Source organism: Glossina fuscipes, unplaced genomic scaffold (assembly GCF_014805625.2).
Source record: "Glossina fuscipes isolate IAEA_lab_2018 unplaced genomic scaffold, Yale_Gfus_2 61594, whole genome shotgun sequence".
NCBI lineage: Eukaryota > Metazoa > Arthropoda > Insecta > Diptera > Glossinidae > Glossina > Glossina fuscipes.
This window is the reverse complement of record NW_024003803.1, coordinates 1,614,408-1,641,655: the sequence shown is the minus strand read 5'-3', so window position 1 is coordinate 1,641,655 and position 27,248 is coordinate 1,614,408. Positions and strand designations below refer to the sequence as shown.

Here is a 27,248-nt window from a genome sequence, read left to right as displayed (position 1 = left end):
CATAATTTGTATAAAATGTAAAAAACATATAAATATGTAGAAAATGTGCAATACAAAATGCTGTAATTTGTAAAAAATGTAATGAAAATGCATAAAAGTAAATAAAACATACAACATTGAAGAGAGGGGAACGAGTTTTTATTGTAGCATCAGAAAAATATTTTGTTTACTATCCACTTTACAAAGATACATATGTTTTTTTGAAGCGGTCATTTGACCGCTCATGGTAGGATTAGGTTTACATGAAATGTCGGTAGGTTTAGCATACATATAGCATTTTAAACGATATTCGAGGTGTATATGAATCGATAAAAAAAAGGAGAAAACCTAAAGAATTTCAACTTCTTCGTAATTGTAGGTGGGTCCATTGAAAGAATACGCTGATTTTTTGAGTTAACTTCAAAGCAATGGAGCGCAGAAATTAGAGAAGAAGACAATATTTCGTTGCGCAGCTGCAAGTCATAACTGGAATTTTGATAGATATGTAGGAAAACATTGTTAAATAAATGTGGCTATTGGCGTTAATTAAAAGCATATGTACTTCATATATAACTTAAGATGTACCTTTACCGAGATCTAAAAAAAAAAAAATGTTTTATTTTATCGGTCAATGCGACCGCACTTGAGTTACATAAACAAAACTAAAAACTTATGCTGCTTTACAAATTACCTTGTGTTTCTTTGATTTTTGCGGTGGCGTGATATTGTTCTTGATAATTCATCGCAGACGCTGATCTTGCATTTCTTAGTGCATCAAATTTTGTTTGCTCAGCTTGGTTTTGTTCACTTAGCTTGAGTTAATTTATATACTACCCAATTTGAAGTATTTGACATGCTTGTAACACGGGTTGGACGTACTATTTTATTGAATATGAGTTTTGGGTCTTAAGAAATATATTTTTTGACTTTGAATCAATAAAAAAAGAAACCTTAATTTTTAGTAGTATTTGTAGACCTTGTCGGGCTATTGTATATATTCGATGGCGTATTTTAAGACGATGTTCACTCGTTTCTAATAGTTTTGCTTGGCTGAAAGATGGATCAGGATCTGCAAATGTGTCAACAAATGAAGTCTTTTTTGGCACACAAAGATATTGAAAGCGATGAGTAGAAACACCACGTCAATTTGTCTAACAATTTTCCGAATCGTCACAGCTGCAAAAGTAAGTATAGGAAGCTGAAATGTGGCATACGTATCCCTTGATCGATTCGAAAAGTGTGGTCGAAAAAGTGGGCGTGACGTATTCACGTGCATGCCCGCAATCAAGAAAAAACTGCAGTGACATAGACAAAGACCTTTGCGTCTATAAATTTCGATCCCGCAAGTATAGTTTTGAACAACTTGTACCTATAAATTTTCCAGAAGCACCTGCTTGTTCGGTTCCGAGCGATTCAGTAATACATTCACAATTGACGATAATAGGTGAGTTAGCACTTTCAAACCATTTAAGGTCTTTACGATATAATCTGTAACTATTTAATATTACTAGACTTACGGTCATTGACTACATATATCTTTTTCACAGAAATTCGTCTTTTTGACCAATACTTTAAAAAGACATTTCTATCTAAATAATATGATTACATCTTATGCCATTTTAATGACGGTCTTTTTCTATACATCTTTTACGTATAGTATCTACATTGGATGTACAAGTTCCGCGTACAAACTTTTTAATTTAAATGCAAGCATACTAAGCTTCATTTTTCTTACGTAGCAAAACTTGACAAGTTTTTGGAGCATTCGGGCTTGATGCGTCAGATAACAGACTGAACACGTTACGTAAAGAGAAAATCCTTCCGAGGCACGACTACTCCAGCTGTCTCCTTGTTTAATATCTAAGCACTAATGGCAGTCAGTACCTGAAGGGGCCATCAACGAGATCGTGCTATCTCGGTATATTTTTTAACCACTTGTCCGAGAATATCAACACTTCACTTAGTTTTGTTGCAAAATGCAACGGTTTCAGAAGTACGTTTGATATTTCCCTCTGTCTTCACATTATTGTGCTTAGAACTAACCAAAAACATCTTTTATGTATTATAGAATATGAATTGATAGAATATGGGATCATATCAATCTTTCTAATCATTAAAGTTCTCATGAGAGTAGTTGTTTTGGTAAGCAACTTTTTTTAGAAAGAAGTAGAAATACACGCGCAGAAGTTCTTAATTGTAGTTATATTTCGGCCACAGTATAAATATGGACCAGCAAACCTGAGCACAACGTATTTGTTCAAAAATACGTTTAATAGTCGGTGCCCGTCTTTCCCTAAATGTGGTCGGTAATTTATTAGATATTTGCTTGCAGAGCTAGGTGCTAAATAAAACTTTATGCCAAATTTATCGAGCTTATTTCTAGTAAAATCAAATGATAGTAGGTACCGTCAAATAGAACTCAATGTGCGTAAAATTGTATATATATCCTAACTCACCCATTGAGTCATCAATTGTGAACGTACAAGTAAACCCGTAGGGACTATTTTTGCGCCGAATGTGCAGGTGATTCTGGCAAATATTTATTTACTAGTTTTTCACAGATATATTTCTGGGATCGAAAGTTATAGTTAAAAATGTGAAAAATTTTTCGTTGTTTTTCTAGGCTGTTTTAGTTTCGTCTACATTACGGGCGTTTGTGAGAGCAGATCACGTCCATTTTTAACCTCATTTCCTCAATCGATTAAGAATGTGTGTGCTAAATTGCAGCCGCCTCTTTTTATTTTATTGATCTTCACGATTCACGAACTTTAACCGTCAAATTGACGGGCTTCAGTAAAAATAGGTATACCACATGTAGAAATAGCAATATGGTCGAGTCCCAAAAGAAAGAGTTGACAAATATATTTGCTGCATTAAATCATTAAAAACTAGTAAATAACATCTGAAGATATCTACATACTTATGCAGGGTTTTTGAGCTTGAAATCACAAATTCGTCAGATTGACGGATGCCGAAAATTAGTGTTAAAAGTAAAGTTGATTTCTTGCTCCTCACAACTGCCTTTTGAGTCAAGAAAGCAAAACCTTTTATATGTCCCTATTTTTAGGTAGCTAAACGAAGCAAGCAAGACAAAATTTTATTGTGTGTCTGTTGTTAGCCTAAGAGACTTAAGCTTTCTCAGTCTTTGTAAAATAATAGTGGTATTTAAAATATTTATGTGAGTTGAACGAAGGAAAGTTGCAACCCTTTGTAGTAACGGTCTTTTACTAAATTGTACTATATCGATCCTAACATGACTATCAGTAATAAAATCAATTACTGACTGATTGCTGCCCATTTGCTTATTTTTTGTTTAAATGCCTTACGGAACTTATTTTTAAACATAAGACTCCTGCGGTAAACCGTTGAATTCATTCAACTTGTTTTTTGAAAACTATGCTAAATTAATGTTAATGAATGGTAGCATAATTGAACCAGAAAAATCGGTAATATAGATTTTCTTCTCTTAAAGAGAATGGATAGATGCGTAATACGATACTTTCGCGGGTTATGGAAAAGCCTAGACCCTGTAAATTCCGAAATATTTTTGAAGAAATTTGGTACATCAACGCATTTTGGCTATAGATGGAACTTTGAAAATTAATTGGATCGGGCCATGTTTACGACAACTCCCTATGCTTTCCTTTGAGAAAATTGGTACACGAAAAAGATATTTATATATTTTTTTTTGAAGATTTTTATATTTTTCGACAAAAATCGGTGAAAAATAATATGTTGGTATACTAAGCCTTTTTGTATATATAAATAATCGTATTAGATGTATGATTTTGCTTAAAATCGAAATCGGTTGTAGAATTGGCAAGTCGTTCAAAAACAAAAGCACAACGTTTTTGTTGTGTTGCCCATTTAATAAGTCAGATCATATGATAATATTAGCATTAATATGAATTTCTTTCCTTTTTTTATTCAGGTAAATAAATATCAAGGAATGAGTAAAAAGAATCGCAGCGACAATATGTATCTGTATGATTGAATGTGTTTTTGATAAATGCAAGTAAACGATAGTGTGCGACATAGAAAAGAAAGATTAATTAATAGTATGATGAGTAATGTGTGATGAATGAAAGTTGAGCTCTCTTGTTTGTTGTGGTGGGTAAAATATATGTTCATGGCGCCTATATATTTATACATATAGATAAATATTTATACATATATACATATGTATATATATACATATATGCATATGCATGTGTGTGTGTTTAAATATATACATATACAAATATATACCTATACATAATTTCATCTAATCTTTATTTTTTCCATCTAATCTTCTAGTATTAATAAACGATCAAAAACTATATACGACGACGAACGAAAATTCGGGGAAAATCAACATAAGATTTTTAAGCTGAAATTTATATTAGAATACTAGGCAATCATAAAACTTGTCAAATGACGAAACGAAAACAAATATGTGATCTTCATGATCGTAGCGTTTTTCAAATTTGTACTCGCGCAGTTTTGACGGCTTACGTCACTATTTCTTCTCTCTTAAAGCTTGTCATCGCTTTCGTAAGACACCTACGTACACACATTACGAAATTCTTTGTGCTATATCATCTCAAAGTCGTAGAATAAACGAAATCGCAGAACATATTACATCACAAGTCATAAAAATAAAATAAGAAAATAATTGAAACTTCGGAAAGACCAATTCCCGCAAATTTATTATATTTAGGTGGGAGCGTGGTAACGCGCAAACATATGTATACACACAGGCTAACCACCAACTTTATTAAGGTTCAACCAAAGAACTTCGTGTTCACATTTAACTTTTTTTACTCAGCTTGGTAAATCATCTGTTGTTGATTTAAACCCGCAGAAGAAAAAAGCCAATTGTATTTAAATACGTTTGCTTTTTAAGAAAGGTGGAATGTTTTTATCTGTTTGCATATGATTTCTCAGTGTCGCTAAATGAAAGTTAGTGTGCAAGCTCTTACAACCGATAGCCAATGTAATTGGCTTTTGCCATCAGTCCTTTTAAAAATAAACTTGTTTCTGCTCTTTTCGAATTTTGTAAATTACTAATGTGTCTTCCAAAGCGAATTAAAGCTTGGAGTGATACATCTGTATGTGTTCGCTCTTTGCTCCCATATAACTTGCATCTCTTTGCATCACCTAAATATATTCAAAGTTTAAAGATGGGCAACTCTATTTGGCTGCCTGTTCTCATTAAGGGAGGCTGAGTGTGTGTAAACAAAAAGAGCCGAAATCACAAAAAAATTTATTTTCAACTCTGTGCAACAATCTTTCTCGTGCAAAACATATAAATAATAAGTCCATTTAATTAATATCTGTATATGTGTAGACAAATTTTCCATTGTATGTCGTCTCCATGCACGCATAATGTACAGAAAAAAGTAATCGAAACTTTTGTAAAAAAGTGCTAAAATTTCAATAATTGATTTTTTTCACTTCACAACTAGTGATTATCATCAATGCACTTAGAAGCTGCCTTCCGTTCAATTTGTTTGTAGTAATAATACAAAAGCTTTATTGCTAAGGTGATATCACAATACTAGGAGGTTAAATCTAGTAACTGATGAAATTGAAATCTGTGTACACAAAACAATAAAAAAAATTTGCGTTCTTTGCGGGGCTAATTATGGCTGCTACTCATCCTGTTTAAGTCGTTATGGAAGTTGCAGACAAATTATTATGAGAAAACGTTTCGTGCTTTAAACGATTAACAGAACGAGGGTTAAAGAGCGAAAGAGCAACATAAAACTTTATAAAATAAAATTTATTATTTTATCCAACGCCGTAGTTTAGAATTGCGAGCAGCATAGCAATATTAATCATTATCTACGCAAGATAAGCCAGGAAGAAAAAAGTTTCTGTAATAAAGTTTTAAATAATTTTTTAATGCCATGAAATATTCGTCTTATGGTTAAATAAATTGTAAATTGTAAAACTTCTATACTTTAAGGCGTGGGCTCTTGAGCAATATGTAAAAAAGTCAAGTCTACAAAAATTAATTTAACATACGATCCCGCCGGTAATTATCGTTCAAATGACTGAATCAAGAACTGAATATAGCCCAGAGAGTGAGCAACTTTACAGCGGAATGCAAAACTTAATGCAAACTACACTTACTTCAACGGTAGCAGCAGCGGAAGCAGCAATTACGACGGTAATGTCACAACCCGCATCATCATATTTTTCTGGCCATACTGATTTTCTACTTCCGTTGCCGCCATCGACATCTTTAGTGAATAATAACACTGTCACTCACGTTTTCACTAATGGTACAGTTAGCAATTCTGTTGGCCCCTTCGGTTCTGTAAGCAACAGTTGTGTGCTTACATCTAGTAGTACGACTGTAGCGGTTAGTGCACGCAAATATTTATCACCTCCCGGCCATGGATTAGGAACAGATTTTTCAGGTTACTTTCCAGTGCCGTCAATATCACCAACGCCGGTTTGTTCGCCTACGATGTCCCAATCATCACTATCCTCACTGGGTTCACCTTCATCGTCCTCATCATCTAGTCTGACTGATTTGACGAATTTCAAAACCAAGCGCATAAAGCCATTGTTATCACCTTCCCTATCTTATCCAGGGGACGATGACCACAGTATTTTGCAAACGCCAGGCACTTTCGTTGCTCCTGCCGCTGTTGCGTCTTTGGCTTCTGACACCACCGATGACCGCACTCGCCATGTTGCCAGTGAACCAAATGATGAGTTGAGTCAGAACTCAGATTATAAATTAAAAGCATTACAAATTAAAGAAGATATTGTGAAGCACAATAGGAGACAATCACATGATAAAACATCAACAAATATTATCTACCCCGTTAGTATTCCACGAACCCCACAAATTTTTCGTACGAAAGGCCGAAGCTTGCTTCATCGTTTGGCTTCTTACGCTGCGGCAAAAAATAACAACGGAAATTATCTTTCATTATCGTCCCAAACTCGCCATTTAGAAAAAATCGCTAAACGGTCGCTACGACTGAAAGCAGATTTAAAGCAATCATCATTATTATTTGAAATTATAAAACATCGCAACAAGGAAAAGAATTGTACCTCTAAGGATTCGGAAATGGAGTCACCTGTATCACCCGCTTTTTTTATAGCGCCACAAGTTCTCTACTCCCAACTGACAGCAGCTAATACAACGACAACAACCGCTACTCCAAATGTACCCCTTCATGCAAAACCTGCCGACGTATCTCTCCATATAATGGATTTTACTAGGTCCACTGCTGAGTTACCGTCAACTATGGAATCTACACTCAACAAAGCAGTAAATTTGCAAGTACATACAGATCGTTTTTCCCAATTTAGTGATAATGGCGGTCCGATACTAAATTGTAGTTCGCCCATTGCATCCTTACGCTCTAGTTCTTCATTATCTAATGAAACTCCTTCACCTCCTACCAGCATGAACCCGTTGCATTTGTGGCAGGCTCAACTGAAAGCGCTCTTCAAAGCTGAACAACTAATGGAAAAATACCTGGCACTTAATCAAGATATGCGTCAACTCTTTCTTGATACCTTCTCTCAGAGTTCAGAAAATAGTGTAAACTGCGGTGATGAATGTAATCAATATAAAAAACCTCACATATTGGCAAAAAATCAGCAAATTCTCGTTCAGTCTATTATAAGCAATATAAAATTGCTTACCAAACAGTGCGAAAATGCTCGACAAATTTATCTAAGAGGGCTACGACGCTATGAAGAAGACACTACCTTAGAACTAGAATCGGCAAAATTTTCAAAAGTTGTGCGTGAATTAGTGGACTTGGCGTTGACCACTGCCGCTGAACTTATGCCGTTAAAACCCGTTTTTGCACACGAGCGCGATAGTGAACAAATTATTTTGAAAGTTGAACGAAGTGAATGTTTGGAACATAAGTCTGAGAAAGGGCAGGATATACCAAAGATAGGCGGAAATGGTGAAAATTGTAACAAAACCGACGACAAAGAAATAATGATAGAATCTTCGACTTGCATCTGGCATCCGAAAAATTTAGGATTGCATCTAAACGAAGGAGCCGTGACGGCCGCCGAGATTTTGTTGGAATGCGCCGCCATTAATCAAAAAGGTGGTCTTTATAAAACAGCAGTGATTAAAGAAAACCGAGAACAAGCATTAACCTCCCCTGTTGCGCTGCCAAATCAAGCGCAACATATAATGTCGCAAAGCTCACCCACAGCTTACCACTCAGTTGACGACATACAAAGTGTAAACAAACTAATGTCAGATGCCGGAGCTAGTTCGTTTCTCACTGCTTTAAGCAATCGAACCTCTGCCAAACAGTTCCAGATGGATCCTTTTCCTGGTTATGCTATTCAATCCAATCACGCTTCTATCACTAATCTGCCTTTGCATACACTTGACAATTTGTCAAGACGTGACACCAATGAAAGGTCTTGTAAAAAAGACCCTGATGCCAACGATGAACTAAGAATCGCACCGCAACTAACCGTTCCACAAGCATCCGCTACTAAAATGTGCAGTAAATCGAATGACTCATCGCTTATTTCAACGTCGACATCGACTCCACCATTGGAGTTGCTACCCATATTTTCAGCACCAATCACACCAACTGACCAACAAAATACAAACAGCAATAGCCAACACGCGCATCTGTATAGAACGCATACCACTACTTCAAACGCTTCATCAACAGCTGCAGCTGTAGCTGCTCTACAGGAACGAGCCCTCAACGAAATGTTTACGGCGCGATTTAATGCATTAACTGCCGCCGCTGTTATTAATGCGGCAACCGCGTCCGTCAAAGCAACGATAGTTTCACAAAGTGACAACAGCACGAATGAGGCAATCACCAATTCGTCACGTACAGCAGCAAATGTTACTACTAACCCTTTAACATATTCAGACGGGCCCTTCGATCTCAGTATCAGCAGTAAATTGAAGAAAATGTAAAAATATAATTCGTTTTGTTCTTTTTTATGTAAATGAATTTATATATTTTGGTGTCTTCATTATTATTCCCCACACCACTTGTGGTAGGTGCCCATTCATCTAATGAATCGAACAGGCTGAAAACGACTCAGAATTATTTTCTGAATTGATGCAGCATCATTTGGCTTGTTTATTTGATATCTGTCCATGTATTGTCACAATTTTCGCAATATTTTGATGAAATTTGATGCAATGTAAGATCATTCATCCTAAGACAACACATCGAAAAAAATTGTTATAAAGTTGTTATAAAAACTATTCAATATTTTTTGAATATTTATCGATAAAAATTAATAAAAAGTAATATTTGGAAATACTAAATGAATGGGGAAAATTTGGTTGGGATTGGATTGTCTTGTGCACCAAAAACGTTCTCATAAGAAATAAGCTTTTATTTGATAAGAGTGTTTCAGTATTTTATCATGCAAGTTGGTCAAAAATGATAACTTGAACATGGTTGCCTTTAATGACAAAAAATTTTTTGCATTGTTTTGAGATTATAATAAGCGAAAAATAATAAGAGCTTGGACTTGCTAAATTAACTTAGACAAATTTAAACAACGTCGTTCACATAAACGAGCGTCAGAATATTTTCCATCAGCTAGAAGAAATCAATTTAGTTTGTATATTCCTCAAGCCACACATTTAAAATCATAATTTACGGCTTTTGAGAATTACAACCGACTTGCCGTTCATGGGTTTACGTATCGTCTTAGATTTCTTTGAAAACTATGAGAAGCAGATCTGATATTTTATTCAATGCGTTTGAACATTATTTTTCTGTCTGTTCCACAGGAATCTTGAGAGTAAAAATATACAGGGAACCGATAATTGCAGGGATAACTCAAGTGAAAAGAAAAAGCCACATATCAAAAAGCCATTAAATGCTTTCATGTTGTATATGAAAGAGATGCGTGCCAAAGTTGTCGCCGAGTGCACTCTAAAAGAGTCGGCAGCTATTAATCAAATCCTTGGAAGAAGGGTAAGTCTCCTTATTTTTTCCCTTTGCCACTATCTTATTCAATACATTCAACAACTATTTGCATTTCAGTATCCATCATACTTGTTATTGGTAATCAAATAAAAAACATGTTACCGATCTCGTATGAAAGATTCTGAGTTACAATGGTCAAAAAAGATGCATTATTATATTATTTTTTATTCCTCTCGAGGAATTGTGCATACGTCTCTGTTTTACACGATATTCTTCCTGCTTGAAAAAATCAACTGGCGGCGATAAAAATTTGATTGGTTTAAATTTCCTTTATTTAGCAATGTCTCACCCGTTGACTTGACATGAATAAGATATCAGTCTGCATATGATTGTGTTTATATTCATACACTAACGTGCAAAAATTTTCCAATTCTGATATTGTATATAAATTAAAAATTATATTTAAGATAGATTACATTAGGTGATATTTTTAGATAGGACAAAAGTCAGTTTAGTTATTCTAAACCACTTAAGTAAATTCTCTGCACCGCATATATCCTCAGTTTGTTCTTAAAATGATTGGAAACTCTCCGGTCGTTTTTTAGATTTCTGCGAAATATTTTGTAGACTTACAAAGCAAAGCAGTCGCCGCGATATTCGCGCTATGTATATCTTTAGAAATCAAGATAATAGCCCCATTTATTGTTACTAATGATTAGTTTTGCACGTTAGGGTGTGATTTTTATTTTTTGCTATTATTTTACAAATTTGACAATTACAACCAAAAAAGCCTCTTTTTATAATATATATAGTGGCATTCACTGAGTCGTGAACAGCAAGCCAAGTACTACGAGTTAGCAAAACAAGCTCGTGCACTACACATGCAATTATATCCAAATTGGAGTGCGAGAGATAATTACGGCTTTGTGTCGAAAAAGAAAAAGCGTAAAAAAGACAGATCGCCAGCGGATTCGGGAGGTATTGCACTGAAAAATGTTTTTAATGCCTTTTTTAACATAATTATTATGATACTAACTCCTCCACTGTTTCTTTTTTTTATGATACTAACACCGTCCTCATCATTACATATTTACATTTCGCAACATATCTTACATTAAACAATAACAATACTCATTATCGTTTTGTGTAACACTTCTACTTTCTTAACTTTCTTTAGATTGTTGTACATCACCACTCGTTTAGAATTCATTAAAAGCAAACCAAGCCGAAAAGTTTCGATGTCTTTTAGTAAATGGTCATTACTTATATTAATTTGTGCTAAAATAATTCTCTAGTCATTTTGTGCTTTAATTAGTAAGATCTGCTACAGGCTCGTTATTTAAGCACCTTTATCAACGAAGATGGGAAGATTGAAGTATTTAAAAAATTTTTCTGTCTAATGTTATTCATGGTTTAGCTTTTTGAAGTTATTAAGGGGCCGGTTTATGCCTGTTGACGTTGACCCATGAATTTTTTTTCGATAGTGTTGTTTTGTGAATTTATATGAGTGGACCGCTTTTTAGCTTAGGATTTAGTCGAGGTGGATGAATAACAACATAAATGCATGTAAATGAAAAAAAGAGAAAGGAAAGTAAATAATCAAATAAGTAAACCAATAATCCAAATAATTTATTTTTAATTTCAACTTTTCTTTTTTATTTATTTTTTGGTAACGCTTCAACTCTTTTTTTAATATTTTCCATACATTTTTTTGTTAATTTGTTTTTTATAATACCCTTTTATATTATGGCACCGGAAAAGAAGCTATCTGAACCAATTATTTGCTTTTGCCAACATTTTGGAATTTCCCTAATTAATAAAATTAAGTAGTCTTTATATATTTATTAATTGTCACAAATACATGCGTTTCGTAATGATATATTGCTTTATTTTCTCTTTAAATATGCCATTCGACATCAATTTTACCGTCAAATGGGCTGTCATTCGACACCGACAAAAACTATATATGTTGTGCAAAGTTCGTTACTCGACATAGACAGTTACAAACCCAAGCGCGAAAATTAGCGTCGACAGCTGCAGACCGGTCCCAGCTATCGCTTAAGCGTCTTTGTCCTTGTATGTGTAAATATTCATTGAATTCTTTTATATATCGCTAAAGAAACATAAATAAAAAAACTTAATTACTAATCGGATTTGATATTAAAAAGACTTGTTAGCAAGCAACAGTCTTAGTTCCTACAGTAAATTTCTTCAGTAATTATCACGTACTTACCAGGCATGTGTCGAAGATAATGAAAAGAAATGTAAATGGAAGTTCTCTTAGTACGGATATATGTACTCATTTCTCGTATTTAATTGATAGAGATGAGCACATATACGAGAAAGTAGTAAATTGAAATATAAAAGAATCACGTTTCGCGTGTCTAAAGTGTGGCGCAATGTACAATTTCTAGATTATAAAATGAATAAATTTAGCAATGTTTTACACTTCGTACTTTAAATACACATAGACTATAAATTAAGTTTGCATTTTTCATGTTTTTTATCCTGCCCATATGCAGAAATAGAACATCTAATTAATGTAACGACTCTTTATCGTTAGTCTTGATGGAACTTGGACAGATAAACGTACACAATGATGATGGCAACTTAACGTTTATACTGTGATAAATGGGTCAACAACTTCCGGAACTACGCAAAAACCAACACGACTTTTTTGTTGTAAAATTCGATCTATTCCCCTTCAAGAGGGATACAATCGATGCTTTTCTAACATTTTGATGCGTTTTTTATAGAATCTGTCAAGACTTTGAAAATGCGCTTCAATTTCTGTACTGATCTGATTATATAAACTATATATTTGGAGAATACGGTGGACAGAGTAAAATTTCGCACTTCGGTTTATACGATTGTGCCTTTGTAGCTATAAACTTGTGACACAGAGTTTCACTGCGAGAAAAACCTTTAAAAAAATTGTTTTCCAGTTAAATTTTGATAAGTTTCTCTGGAGGTTTCGCACTTCCTGCAAATAATATAGGATTTTTCTCAGAGGCGGCATCTATGTGTCAGTTTCGAGAATTATTAACCCATCTGTTATTATGATAATTCAGAAGTCTTTCGAGTATCCCTTAATTTAGTGCATTAAAGATAAACGGTGTTGAATATAATATCACCACCTTTTTGTTTAAACTGAATGTTGTCAATTTAACTTATTTACAGTAAACCATTGGAATAGGTGGTTTCTATCTTAAATAGGACAATTTTCTCTCCTTCCCGTATTTAGTTGATTTAGTGTGTCTACCACGACTGTTGTCACACTTCATATGTAGTGTATATTTGGGGGAATTTACTATATGTTATGATATACTTAATAAGGTACTTAAGAAATGATAGAAAAGTACGAGTAAAATACAAATGCACTTAATATATGAAACAAATACTGAACACATGCTTTAAGGCTAGATGATCAATATTCACGCAGATGTTAAATCTGTGTTGTTTTTATTGCATGTCTTTTATTGAAGAGCTTACGCAAACAACATCGAAAATATGTTACATATAAAGAAAAAATATTCGCGGCTTTGCTGGAACCATATTTAGATAGAATAGATGAAGTTTCTATGTTATTTTAAAATATAACTGCATAATACTTTTAAAACCCATTTACTATAAATGCTAAATTTTTATTGTTTCTGCAGTTTACCGGCGTATTTATCCCATTTTCAGTTTAGACTTATATACATATGTATGTGTGGAATTTGTAATGCTTACTTTTAGACGTTATAGAGCTAAAAATCATAATTAATTAGGGGTGCGCGGCTATGAACTAAGGTAGACTATTAGTTTACTGACAACCGTACAGTACGTGGAGTAACTTGCTGAGAAATTGCCAAATATTCCTGACTTATAACAGTGGGTATTGAAGATAACTCGTAGTCAAGAGTGTTGACTTGATTCAAAATCCCTAGCTGACCCCATACTTGTAATCTCATAAACCTAAGTATATTTATCAACTTTTAAAATATTTTGACTCAATTCTACGTTCGACTATACTGAATACATTTCACCTATATCCAAGAATTTTATTATTTCAGTTGTAATATCTTGAAATATTTACTAGAGGCGGATTCCACAAGAGAGCAAAAAAATCGCACTCCCGCTGCGTATTCGCTTCGAACTTAAATATTTATTAAATTAAATTTAGGTGGCAAACATAACTTAAATTCAAATAAAGTATACATAATTAGGTTTTTGAGAAACACATAATGTTCGCCCTTAACCTTCAAAATCACTACACTCCCACTAAAACAGTAGAAATACCTGGCAGATATAAAAGGACAATAAAACCATAAAATCAGAAAAAACATTTATTAATACGAGCCCCTTGAATAAGTATTTCCAGTTGATTTTTCATCAAATAAATACACTTTTTTACTAAATCCTACGATACCTCTATACTTTTTAATTGAGGTTCGCAACACTCCGAGACTCTTTCTCGTACTCGTTTTTTCAGCTCGTCCCATAGGCGTTTAAAGAGATTGAGATCTGGAAGTTGAGTAGGCCACGACACAACCGGCACATCAATTTCGTCCAAGTACTGGCGCACTACAACAGCGGTTTGACGTTGCCATGCATGAAAATGAGATTTTCGCTGATAAATCCTAAAAAAAGGCACTACATATTCTTCCAAGACTCCTTCGATGTATCGCAGGGACGTCAATCTGGTTAATTGGTGGTTGGTATTGGACCCTGTGATGAACACAAGTTCAATTCGCGCTTCCTCAACCAAGCATGAACCACCGTAATATAAGACATTTTCAGAGATGCAGTATTGTGGGAAACGCTCACCGGGTCTTTGGTCGATTCTTGCCCGTCGGTCGTTACAATGAAGACACGTAGTGCATTTGTCAGAGAATAGTACTACCGTTCACTGATCTCTAGTCCAATTCACATGTTGTCGAGGGAACTTAAAGCGTGCTTGTAAATGGGATGGGGTAAATTACGTGCAAATTTCTGGTCTGTACACTGTCAGGCTTCCGGGTAGTTTTCTTCTAACCGTTCCTTCCCTGACTTCCGCTCCTCTAACTTATTGCAGCTGCCGGCCGCGTTAAACTGTATTCAACCGGCTTTTACGTATATAAAAATAACTTTTGGATGTTGTTTATGGGTTGATAACGTAATTTTTGGAAATGAAAATGGCATTGCAGTTATTGTCACTGGAGAAGGCTAAAACAATATATGGATTTTGTAATAAAAGTTAGATGGTGCAAAAGGCCATACGTTTCGTGACCAAATAAATTTATTCGTAGAAAAGTGGTCGCAGTCTTCGAAAATGCCTACTTGAGCTTGCCATAAAAATTGTACGATATAACTTAATTGGGCTTTTTATTTTGAGCTTATGTTGAAGCATTGGCTTTGTCCAATAAATCACGAACACTCAATGCCCTTATACGCCAAGATTACCTGCGTCATTGGGAAATAAAAGCAAATTGGTGTGATAACGGGCAAAATTGTTTTTATTACAAATAAAAAAAGAAACAAAAACCTATTTAGGGACCCTATACATATCAAAATTACCGTTGTAAAAATTTATAATAGAAAATAAATTAAAACATTCTTTCGGCTTTGCAAATTCGTGCAAATAAACAAAGTTAAGAACCACTATTTGTTCATAGTTATTGAGGTCAGAATGGTATTCGAAACGTATCCAATCAGACTAAAAATTAGAATTTTCGTATATTGGTTTCTTGGGTATATCATTGAAATGTAGATTTCCCGTAGCCTCCGGTGACAAAAATTTTAAAGTTCAGTACTGGGAATTCAGATCTCGCGTTCTTAGCTATTAAATCGTTCTCATTGCTTAGTGTCCAAAAATGAGATGAAATATATTGAATTTCAAGTTTTACATTTGCAGAAGCATTTATAGAAAATTTCACATATAGCGTTTTTTATTAGTTCCTTCAATTTCTTGCACCATTTCTAATTTTGCCGCATACAAATAAACATTTTAAATATAGATACATATACATACCTACACTTACACAATATATAAATATTTTCGTACATAGTTATTTTAGTTTAGTTTACAATAATATCTGGTTTTGGACTATCATTCTTTCTAACAGTCCTTTTCTTTTATCTTCTTACTTTTGCCGTATATGACAATGTTGTAACCCACCACTATTATAGATATTTTAAATTGTGCAACGTATAACATATATACAGAATATATATGATAAATTTCCAAAACTTGGGGCTTTATGAAGTCTCAAAGTATGTGAACTTCAAATCAAGGAAAAGAAAACACGAAAAGAGAAAAATAATTTTTAAAAAAGATGTTAACTTCACAAATATTTAAACCATTTCCACTTTGCGTTTTAAATGATTTACTGGAAATAGCCGAAAGCACTTTATGTGAATTCCTTGCTCAGAAGAAGAAATATCTTCTGCCTGAAAATTAAATATTAGTGGTGGGGGTCGAAATTCCGGCCAAGCCGAATGATATTTTTTTTGTACTGATTTTATATAATTATCATATATAAATTAAATTAAAATAGAAATTGTAAAAATTATAATTTAAAAATTGGCCCAATGCAGAATTATGCGTTTTCGTTTTTAGGTATTTTATTTTAAATTAAAACATACGATTCCATTTGTTTGAGAAAATTGGCTATAGTGTTAGTCTTAACGATTTCTTGGTAAAGAATTGTCTCCAAAAAGAAATATATATATAGAATATATATATATATATATATATATATCTATATATTCTATATAAATATATATATACATATGTTTATGCACATATATGTTCCATAGGTGGAATATATCTATATGTTTAAAGAAATGAACATATCAAATCGAAAATACAACAGTTTTCCAAAAATTAATAATTTAATTGGCTTGATTGCAAACACCCGAACCCGTACAGACGATCGGTCCAGCTTCAAGCGTCGCAAGGGTTGTCAAAAGAACAACGATAACATTTTCACATTTGTGCCATCGGATTAGATCGTTGTGCGACCGATGGACTGAACCAATTGTTGATAAAAATAGTAAATTTTATCTAATAAGATAATTATGATGGTTCATTACCCGAATTAGAGTAAGTAAATAAGCAAAAACTGATTAATTTTAATCCAGTCATTTTTTTATAAAATATTTATGTTTACTTCATTCAAGCTGCAATGAAAATTCTTTTATATCAAGATTTCTTCTTTTCAGAAAATAATGTTAACTTAGTAGCTTAGATACATGTTTTCATTGCAGAACATGCTTATTCAGGGATCATCCTAATTTAATTCTCATTCATATTTTTGAATACCTTCTCTCCGGTACTGCTTAGTTTAGTTTGATCAGATTTCTTAGACTTCTTCACACATTAGGCTAATTTCCATAGCTTTTTAGTGAGCGATAAATTTTATTTCGGCACCTCTAAGAAATATTTAATGGGTTTTTTGACACGGAATTTTAAATTTTCAGAAAATTGTTAAAACGTGTAGAGAACATAGACGTCTAAAGTTGTTTTTATTGGTTTCAATATATATTAACAATGAGCAATCGTAATATCAATGCATTTCGCGATGTCAAACTGTTTTTCTTAAAAATGAAGTATTGTGCTTCCGTGCGTTCGTCTCTGCAAATTTAAGCGGTATAGAGTCGTCTAATCGTAAAAGTTGACATATCGGGTTTAAGTTTGGAAAAAACGTGGGAAATTTGCGCAGAAGTTTCTATTGAAAATTGGCGCAATCAGTTAAAGAACTCGTCCACAAACATAACACGAGGATATTTCTGCTTTCAAAAGAAGAAAAATTGGGTTGTTTGCTCATCACTCACATCAAATTCTAAGATAGATATAGCGATAAAACCTTCTGTATTTATTCTGTGGGTGACTAAAGCATCTCTACAAATTGGAAAAATTTGCTCACTGCCCCAGTAGTAAAAAGTATTATAATTTCATTATATTCAGAAGAATATAATTTTTTCACTCTATCCGTTTTAATTTGAATAAAAATCTGAGTGAGACACGTTGTTGGCTTCAGAAGATGGCGAAGATGTATTGTTAAAAACTCCATGTAAAGATTGAAAAGCTCCAAAAAGCCGATTGCGACATTGAGAATAACTACCAATTGCGCACGCCGATGTGAAAGCGTTATTAGGTTTATTAAACAGAAGGAAAAAAAGTGTTGCTTAAGTCAACAAAGGGACAGATGGAAATTTGAAGAGTGACTTGAAATTTTGTTTCTGGGTCATGAAAAAGAGAGTCTCCTGCATCAAGCTGTTGCTAAGGCTAAAATGTAAAAATATATTTGGAAGGCGACAAATCGTGGCTTTTACTTGGCGGAGTATTTCAACATCAAAGGCACAGCAAATTGTTCGGGAAAGAAGGCAAACCTCTACGTTTGATAGGACCACAAAAGCGTCATATGTTGTGAGTTGTTGAAACAGAACGAAACTGTTAATGAGCACCGCTGGCGAACTGATCACTTTGAACTACATATTTCTCCTAAAATGGCCAAAATGAAACATTAGAAAGCAAAGAATGACATTACAGCACAACAACGGTATCACATCGCAAAAATTCAACGCGAAAATAATAAATGTTAGTTCTGTACATGTCCATATTATTTGTGTCGTTCAATGCTGTAGATATCTAAATATGTTGACGGTTTATTCGATATTCTTTACGACTTCCCGAACCTCGGATCCATTCTTTTGTCCCAGAGAATGAAGTCGAACTCGTCGATGAATACCTACAGCCGAATTAAAGGAGATTGAAAACAAAAGAAGCAATTACTTTAAATGATTTCAAAAGCCTAAATTCACTATTGATTAACAAAATTTTCTTACGTCACATCGATTTTATACCTTAAACAAACTATGACCAGAATGTTGCAAATTTATTCGCAAAATTTTTCGGAGAAAATTATATCAAGATTGGTTTATCCTCTAATTTTAAATATAGCTGTAATATCTTTATTTGTTGGATTACCGCGATAAACTGAGTTCATTTATCTTTATTGTTTTATACTCACTACGGAAGGAAAACGTATATTAATCCTGTCAAAAAGCTTGGAACACACACGAGGACACGTCAGAGATACTAAAAAGTACATATATTCCTGATCAGTATCAAATTCTGAATCTATTTAAACATGTGTGTTTGTGTACGGTTTATAGCACACACGGATTGCAAAATCGACGCTTTAACTCGGCAGTATTTTCGGAAGTTCTTATACGCAGGCTAAGATAAGAACTTAATTAAAGGATACGCCCGAAGTATAATATAAGCTGTGACAATCTGTGTTTTCAAAAGTAAAAATCGTGCGGTTGATTTTCAAATGCCCACAGCAACATTTCCACCTAATGTTGTAGAATGTTCACATATAATTCTTTTGTCAAAACGTCTGCAACACGTGTGAAAAACTTCATAAATGCCATCAGATATATTGTACTCTATGATTTTTCTTTATTAAAATTTCCCTTTTTATTACATGCTTGAAAATCTATATATAACTTAAAATAAAAGAAAGAAGAATTTATGCGCGACCAGACTTGTTTTACAAAGGAAGAGAAAAGACCGAAACATAGATCTCTAATCCGGCTGTCGTAGTTATAATAAGATGTATATAGTATTTAAACCAATAAAACAAACTGTTCTTTTGATGATTCAAATAATTTGATGATCTTTGTCTTATTAAAAGGCTCTACACAAGTTTAAATAGGGCCGCATTGGAACATATTGGATTGGAATGGCATGGCTTTCAAAACAATTTCTTGTTCTTTGTCTTGCGAGTATTGCAGTAGGCTGCATTCTTTAAAATTACCTTTATGAAAGCCGTCCAAAGTTAATTGATGTGCTAACGTTTAAGAATTGCTTTTATGTGCAACGTTCTTAAAGAAGTAATAGACGTCTCCCAGGCGTCTTGTAATTAATTTCAACATCCCAGTTTGGGTGTTATCAAAATTTATTCCATTCAAGTTAACGTAGTATTGAGTTAATCATCTTGGCCAAAAATTCCTGTCTTTTCTTTCTTAGGCTCAAGCGGCGAATTAAAAAAATAAGAATTTCTTCACTTCGCAATTTTTTGTAACTACAAAGTTTATAAAAGTCAAATCCATACATTTTATCCATATATTCCGATATTTCATTTGATTTCCAAATAAATTTAAAGAAAGTATTCGTCTACGTGCCACATAACATTCCATTCTTTTCCTTTTTTTTTATATTTCGACAAACATATTACATTGAATCCGTTAACTTGTGAAGTACTTTTTAGCAACAGGATGAGATGTATGCAAAATTTAATTACAACTGTTTTTTTTATTATCCTGAATATAATACCTTAAGCAACAGTCTCAGCCTTTACGTGATTTGCCGTGAATATTAGAAAAAGATACTCATTTTTGTTATTTTTTATCGTTATTATTTATTTATTTTTATTATTGCTTAAACTTACATGGATCGTCATTTTATTTTCCAGTCTTCATCTTAATATAAAATATTCTATTATTGAACGCAAAAATGTCGCAATTGTAATTTAGCAATAGTATAGTGCTAACATTGGGAGAAAGCAAATTGTATTCGATTGTAACCGAATTTTTAATAACCATCACTGAGAAAGGACAAACTAAACTTTCATACCTTACAATTGTGGATAGACGTGCCTGATTTTCTCTATTTTTTAGAATAAAAGTTGGAACATATATCATTTATTTAGTGTGGTTTTGTGTTCTGTTTCTGACGCAAAGGCGTATGCGTAGGCGTACGCTCTGAGAGGTTTAGGTAATTTTTAAATATGCATGCTTATCTGCGTTCCGAATTTAACACTGACTGAGAATGTGTACACTTTGCGAGGATTTTCAAGTTTGCTTTTGTACGTCATAAACAACTTCACAAAAAAATCAAATTTTGAAACACTATAATATTAGGTAGATGTAGTCAATTTCCTCCCATTTTAATGCAGGTGCTACAGCATCGCCCGCAGTATGTACGTTCAAATTTTTATGGATTTATCTGCTGTAATTTTTGAGTAATGAGCAAAAGATCGATTTTTCATTTCTTGTGGAAAACAGAGATGTTCTCAGTTTACGTGGTATCGATTGGGTCCACTTTGTGTGCAAAATGTACTAGTACCGTCTTAGCTAAATTTGAATACGATACCTTCATTTGTGCAGCCAGAAGAGTGCTTGTGGCAGATATAGCATAGATGAGCAAAGGGACCTGCTGCGTTCGATGTTACACAGACTGACAGACAGACATGCTTAAATCGATCCAGAATTTGACGCTGATCAAAAATATATATACTTGGTGGGATCTCTGAAGCTTTCTTCTGGGTGTGGCGAATAGACAAAAAAAAGGCTGAAGGAAACTTAATTTCCTGAGAATTCCCTGTAAAGATAACTGTTTGATTAAAAAATTCTTCCATTTACGCAATTGTTTGAACAGGTAATTGTTTCTTCTATCTTACATGTAAATTTGCAGTTTAAATTCGCAATTAAAAATTCGCGATATGAAATACATATATTATCGAAAACGAAAACTGTAAAATAAAAGTGCCGAGGTTTCTTACATATCATTTAGAATATAATGATGGCAAAAAATAAAAAAAAAATCAAATAAATAAGTTAAAAGTTACGCAGGCAAAAGCAAATATGAAACATACTAATTATTAGCTACTCAGTAATTCATATCTAAACTGCATCTATCATTAAAAATAAAATCCGAGTCTTGAAAAGTAACACTAATAACGACAGCACATAGACAATCAAAAAAGACCCCTGATGTGCCAGTGCAGCAGTGTTCACACTACATTCCAATATATTCAATAACAACAGCAATTAACTAGTGAAATTAATTAGTGAAATTTGCAGAGAACCAGAAAATTTTGCAAAATGGGTTACAGGAATTCACAAAAATTGATAATAAAGTCGAAATTATGAAAGAGCTACTAACATTACAAGCAATTGTTAAAGAGGAAGGATGCTTTTTGCTGAAGCATAAACAACACGTTGTGTATTGTTGTATATTAGCAGTTCTGTTAATGCTCCAAAAGAAAGCATATGTTGTAATACGCCTACTTTTATTGCATTAAAATTCCAATTGAAAATGAAAGAGATTCGAATAGCTTTAACAGAAGGTAGTGACGAAATTATTTCAATAATTTATTACGCTATCGTTATAAACTTCTTGAAAAAGAAGTATGGTATTAAACAGATGAGGAAGGGGATTGACTATTATCAATTAAAAAGTAGAAGCAAAAAATTTATTAAATTTATCCAGAACTATATTTCGCACCCTAAAACGTTTAAAAATCGATCCGATTGCAAAAAGTATCCGTGATAAAAAGTTTAAGACGATAATGTAGGAGACTCCAAATGGTTTTAGGTTACGCCCTATGATATTAAATTAAACCTTCATGCTACACAGCTAACAAATTCTTTCTCTGGTGTTTGTTAACACTTAGAAATAAATATTGTTAAAACTTAGAATAGGATTGTTTTCAAAGAAAAACAATTGCGTTATTAACTATTGTCATTTTCCCACAAGTTTAATTTTATGAAAACGTTAATATTGTTATATTCTCCTGTTCTTTATGCTGATTTTCTTCTTTGTCTAACTCTGTAACTAGCTTTTCTTCTAGGAGGGTATATCTCGTAATTTACCTTGAAGTTGATTTATCTGTCTTATTTTTCAACATTTGAATATTTATTTGCATAGTAATTTTTTTACAAGTATTTTTTATCTCCCTGCATACTCTTTATCATGCTGTCTGCATATCCTTTATTTACTTTTGGTAAACATGGGCTGTTGCTACCCAAACTGCAAGCAACTCAACCTCAGCCTCTTGTTGTGCTGGTTATGTGAACATATAGTTCATCAAAAATAAGCTGACTTTAACGGTGGGGAATTGAGTTATATAGTCAAGCAATTTAAGGACACAGTAGAGCGTGTCTTAGTCAATGTGGAGTGCATATTGTTTTCCACAAATTGCTTTAACAAACTCGAAACGATTTTCCTGGTTTGTGTAGTGACATAAAAAATTATTCGATAGATTTACCAAATTTTAATATGGTTTGAAAATTGCAAATTGCTAGAAGGCTTGATGTTCGTGTCTAAAAATGCGCACTCAAGTGCAGGATTTTCATTTGCTATGCAGTTTCATATCTACCGGTATATTCGTTCTCTCTACGCATACGTCCACTATCAGGTTCCTGCCGATGTGCCAATTGATGGATAGATTGATATATGAAACATTGGCCGTTCTTTTCTGCTGCATTTTTCACCCGAAGATGAACTCAATATATCTCTCCATCGGAGGTGTCCAATGTCCAAGAAGTGAATCTAACAACACTGGCTATCTTGTATAAGTTGCAGTCCTACTCTCTTTAATAATTGTCAAATAAGCGAGAACCAGCAATCCCCTAAATTGAACACTGGAGCGCTTGAATAATATCACGAATGTGGTTTCTCTCTTGTCTCCAAAAAATAGGCTAATTGCCATTCCTGGTCGGAAAACTAATTTTACCTTGCAATGGATACTACAACAGAGTCGGTTAAAAGTTATATCGATCGCATTGTGCTCGAATCCGAGTAATCACATGTTACAGCTATGGGTTTTTAATGAAGTCCTAACCTATTTTACCCGCCTTCGCTTTTTAATGAGTTCGTCGATAAGATTTATGAATATGTTTTTTTTTAGTTTAGCCACATATATAATGCAAATGATCGACTTGTTAAATTGATTTTGCTGAACATTAACTTCAATGTTCCCCATGAAAACCCATTTGCACATTGACGATGTCCATTATTCTTCCATATTGATGAAGTTGAATGGCCAGCTGTAAATGCTTATATGATATTGCTAACGAAAATTCTTTCTCTTCTCTTCTATGTGTTTTCTCCCGTCGTTAAACGTTCTATTTGGTTTAATAAGCACCTGAAAAAAATTCCAAACAAAACAAAAATATTATTGTCAGCCGACGCCAACTGTTAGATAGATTACATTATCTCGCCTAATACCACCTTGAAGATAATACATCAAAAATTATACTTTGCTTTCATGTATAGCCATTCTTCTCAAAAACCCTCATATTGGACGGTGCCCAAAGTGTTAACTGTTGTGATCCGAAATTAGCAAACTTAATTTTGTTCTTACAGAGTACAATATTTTTCATTATGAAAAACTGTAAGTTACGCTTTATCGCCATATGAGGGCTTATTTTTTATATATTTTTTCTATATGTAGTAAAATCTAATAAATAGATCTACCTGATCCAAATTTCGTAATGTTCCTATTTTATGCTAAATTGCTACTACGGGCTAGTCGAGAAGGTGGAGTCATGTGATTTAAATTTGATCTAGTTAATTCCTATTTCAAATTACTATTATGATCAATTTTAACCATGAAATGTTGAAAGTTGGACCTTTTTATCGAATGACAATCCAGTTTTCATAGGAACGATTATATAGAAGGGCGTTTAAAAAATTACTTCCTCCAATTCCAACTTTTCAGATAAACTTGGGATGGCGAAATAGTATTACTCAACAAGTTTTGTCGACGAATTTTGAACATTGCAATTTTTTTCACATAAACATATTTTAAAATAAGTCGTTATTCGGCGTGTAGTTGAAAAAGTAGTCTGATTAAATCCATTTTCATTAGATAATAAATGGTGGATCTACCTAAAGTCCTAAAGTTCCTCTACCGCAAGTTGTGTGAAATATAAAAAGCGAGTTGTTGCAACATCGTAGAAGTAGTGGGTTATTCATGGACAAAGCCTGACATCCAACAGCAAAGCATAAGTTTAATGCCTACAATGAAACTCGTTACTCTAATTGCATTTGTTCCATAGGATTTAAATTTGTCTCGAACCCAAAGCGATTTTATAAATGCATCAACTCGAAACGTAAATTTGTGGGTTGTGCTTCGCTATTTTTTCGAAATGACTGAATGCACCTGAAATTTTTTGCAAACTATTGAAAAAGTCATGTTTGATTTTGTTGTTTGAAAATCATTTGTATTCGGTTATTGCATTTGATATATTTTCGTCAGTTTGGTTGCTCCCTAGGTCCAGGTGGCATTTTATAATGTATACTTCAACAATGTGCCAATTTACTTTGCCTAACTAACACGTTCAGTAGTCGGGGCAAGGTTACATTCTTTCCTAGAAAGGGAGAAAAAAAGCTAGTTCCCATTCTAAAAATATTAGAAAACTATAGCGAAATTCTTAAGTTTAGTACGTTGCCAAAGCTGCTTGACGACAAGTCACGTCTGCGATTAGGTCGACAATATTCCCTTGCTAGAAAAGTTTTACCAAAGATCCACGTCTACCAATTTATTCCAATTTCCGGATGAAGTCATTAAGCATTGAGTGATTATAAGCAACCTGATGTAATTTATCCTGATTTTTTCGAAAGCATTTAGCAAGGTCAACAATTTATTGGTGTTTAAACTAAAAAATGTTTGCTTTCCGATGCCTGTATTGTTCCGAAGTTGTCTTACTCACCATTCTTTATCTTTAAATTCTTGTAATATTTCCGTTTCATGAAGTGTTTCTCAAAATAGTCACTTCGAAGCTTTTTCGCGCTATTTACGTAAGACTTTCTTTTATATATATATATTGTCTTCAGTCCGGTTTATATTGGTCAGCATTTAATGGCATATGTTTAAATTTCACAAAATGTCAAGAAATAATTCTTCTAGGGTGCAATCTGAATGGAATGTTGCTTTAAACACGACATAGGCAAATCGCGCATATTAAGCAAATTTGGTTTAATAGACTTTAAAGAATCCGATAATGAGAATAAGTGATAGACATAATTTAGGTTTCTGCAAACAACGCTAAGCGGGTTACACAGCCCATGTATTTACATTGACTAAGCCTAATCAAGATAAAGTGCCTAGAGAATCGGTTACGGACACTAAAGCTTATCTCACCAAGTAATGCGCGCGAGTCAATACTACCATTTCTTTCTTTGCTTAAAAAGGAAACCCCAAGAACAAATCTACGTTTCTCAAGTGACGGTAAGGATAATAGGAGCAACCTATTTTAATAGGGACGAAGAGGGGGAATGGGGTCCCAACCTAAATTCCTAAGGGCAAACAGCAAGAATTACTTTTGAACAGATTCAATTGAATTTACATAGCACCTATATGAAAGAGACCACACAATGGAGGCATACTCAAGTGTAGGTCTAACCAAACACATGTACAGCATTTTTGTAATGTAAGGATCGTCAAGCTCTTTGGACCACCTCTTTATAAAACGAAGCGCGGACCTAGCTTTGCTCAACCAGAACTCAATAGGCAAGTTGAAACGTAACCTATGGTCAAATAGAACGCCTAAATCTGTGATAGAATCGACGTCCTCCAATTTGTACGAAGCAGTGAAATACTGAATAATGAATGAGAAAGAAAGTTTTTTACATTTATTTAGATTTAGTTTCAGAAGATCCAAAGATCACCATGCAACCAAATCATTCAAGTCACTTTGAAGCTGATGTGATCACGATTCTGCGGAAAGGGAAGAAAACTGTTTCACATTATCAGCATACATCAAGATCTGACTGGATTTAATCACCGAGGGCAAACCATTACTGTATAAATCAAATAAAATGGATCCTAAGTGGCTGCCTTGAGCTAGGCCAGATGTCACGCGGAATTCATCTGAAGTAATGAAGTTAAACAAAACCCTTAATAATTTATTGTGCAGATAAGAACTTATCCATTTCTAAATAGAAAAGGAATCCAGAAGCTTGGAGTTTATAGATAAGTAGTTTATCAAACGCTTTGCGAAAATCAATGTATATGACATCAGTGCGAGAGCCACTAGAAAAAGCCTTCAAAACATGACAGGTAAACTCCAACAGATTGGTACCGTAGATCTTCCTTTTCGAAAGCCATATTGGAGTGGATAAATACACGATTTGATGGCAAAGGATAAAACACTGAGTCATAGTTCGCTCGAACAGTTTAGGCAAGACACTCAACTTGGCTATGCTACTGTAATTCTCAACGAGTTGTGTACTTCCACTTTTGTGAATAGGAATAAAGAAAGTACTCTTTCAACACAAAGGGAAAACATCTAAATTCAACAACTGGTTAAAAATCTTTCAAATAACGCCACATAACTGGACAGCGCAAGATTTAAGTACACATGATGGAATTCCATCAGATCCAGGCGCACATCTATATTTTAGAGAGCTCAACCCTTTAAAAATGTCATTTTCTGGAATAACCAAATTGGGAATTGAGACTAAATTAGTTATAGGATATGGGTAGTTTGCTGATAAATCGGAATTAGCAGTATAAAAGTTTCGTTGGAAATATTCAGCAAAGAGATTTGGGATTTCAAAATCATCCGAGGAATCAGAGCCATTAAAAGAAACATCTGAGGGCTGTGCGAAAATTT

General features: G+C 33.7%; 2 protein-coding genes across 11 annotated transcripts in view; both read left to right on the top strand.

The window, feature by feature from the left end:
* Positions 1–5,544, top strand: part of LOC119643770 (protein pangolin, isoforms A/H/I/S-like) — a 189,649-nt gene extending 184,105 nt beyond the window's left edge. The window contains exon 10 of the mRNA XM_038043240.1: positions 5,427–5,544. Within this exon, the coding sequence (XP_037899168.1) occupies positions 5,427–5,448 (22 nt within the window). The 3' untranslated portion in view covers positions 5,449–5,544. The remainder of the gene's footprint in view (positions 1–5,426) is intronic.
* A 453-nt stretch (positions 5,545–5,997) lies between these two features.
* The window catches only part of LOC119643768, a 77,479-nt gene continuing 56,228 nt past the window's right edge, over positions 5,998–27,248 (top strand). For 6 of the 10 annotated variants that reach the window (XR_005248427.1, XM_038043233.1, XM_038043231.1 and 3 more), the window contains exons 1-3: positions 5,998–8,895; positions 9,734–9,920; positions 10,685–10,850. Coding sequence is in view for 6 of the 10 variants with exons in the window: in XM_038043233.1 (XP_037899161.1) it covers positions 6,014–8,895; positions 9,734–9,920; positions 10,685–10,850 (3,235 nt within the window). In the remaining 4 variants the exon portion in view is untranslated. The remainder of the gene's footprint in view (positions 8,896–9,733; positions 9,921–10,684; positions 10,851–27,248) is intronic. The other 4 variants (XR_005248428.1, XR_005248429.1, XR_005248430.1 and 1 more) reach the window with 1 other exon arrangement.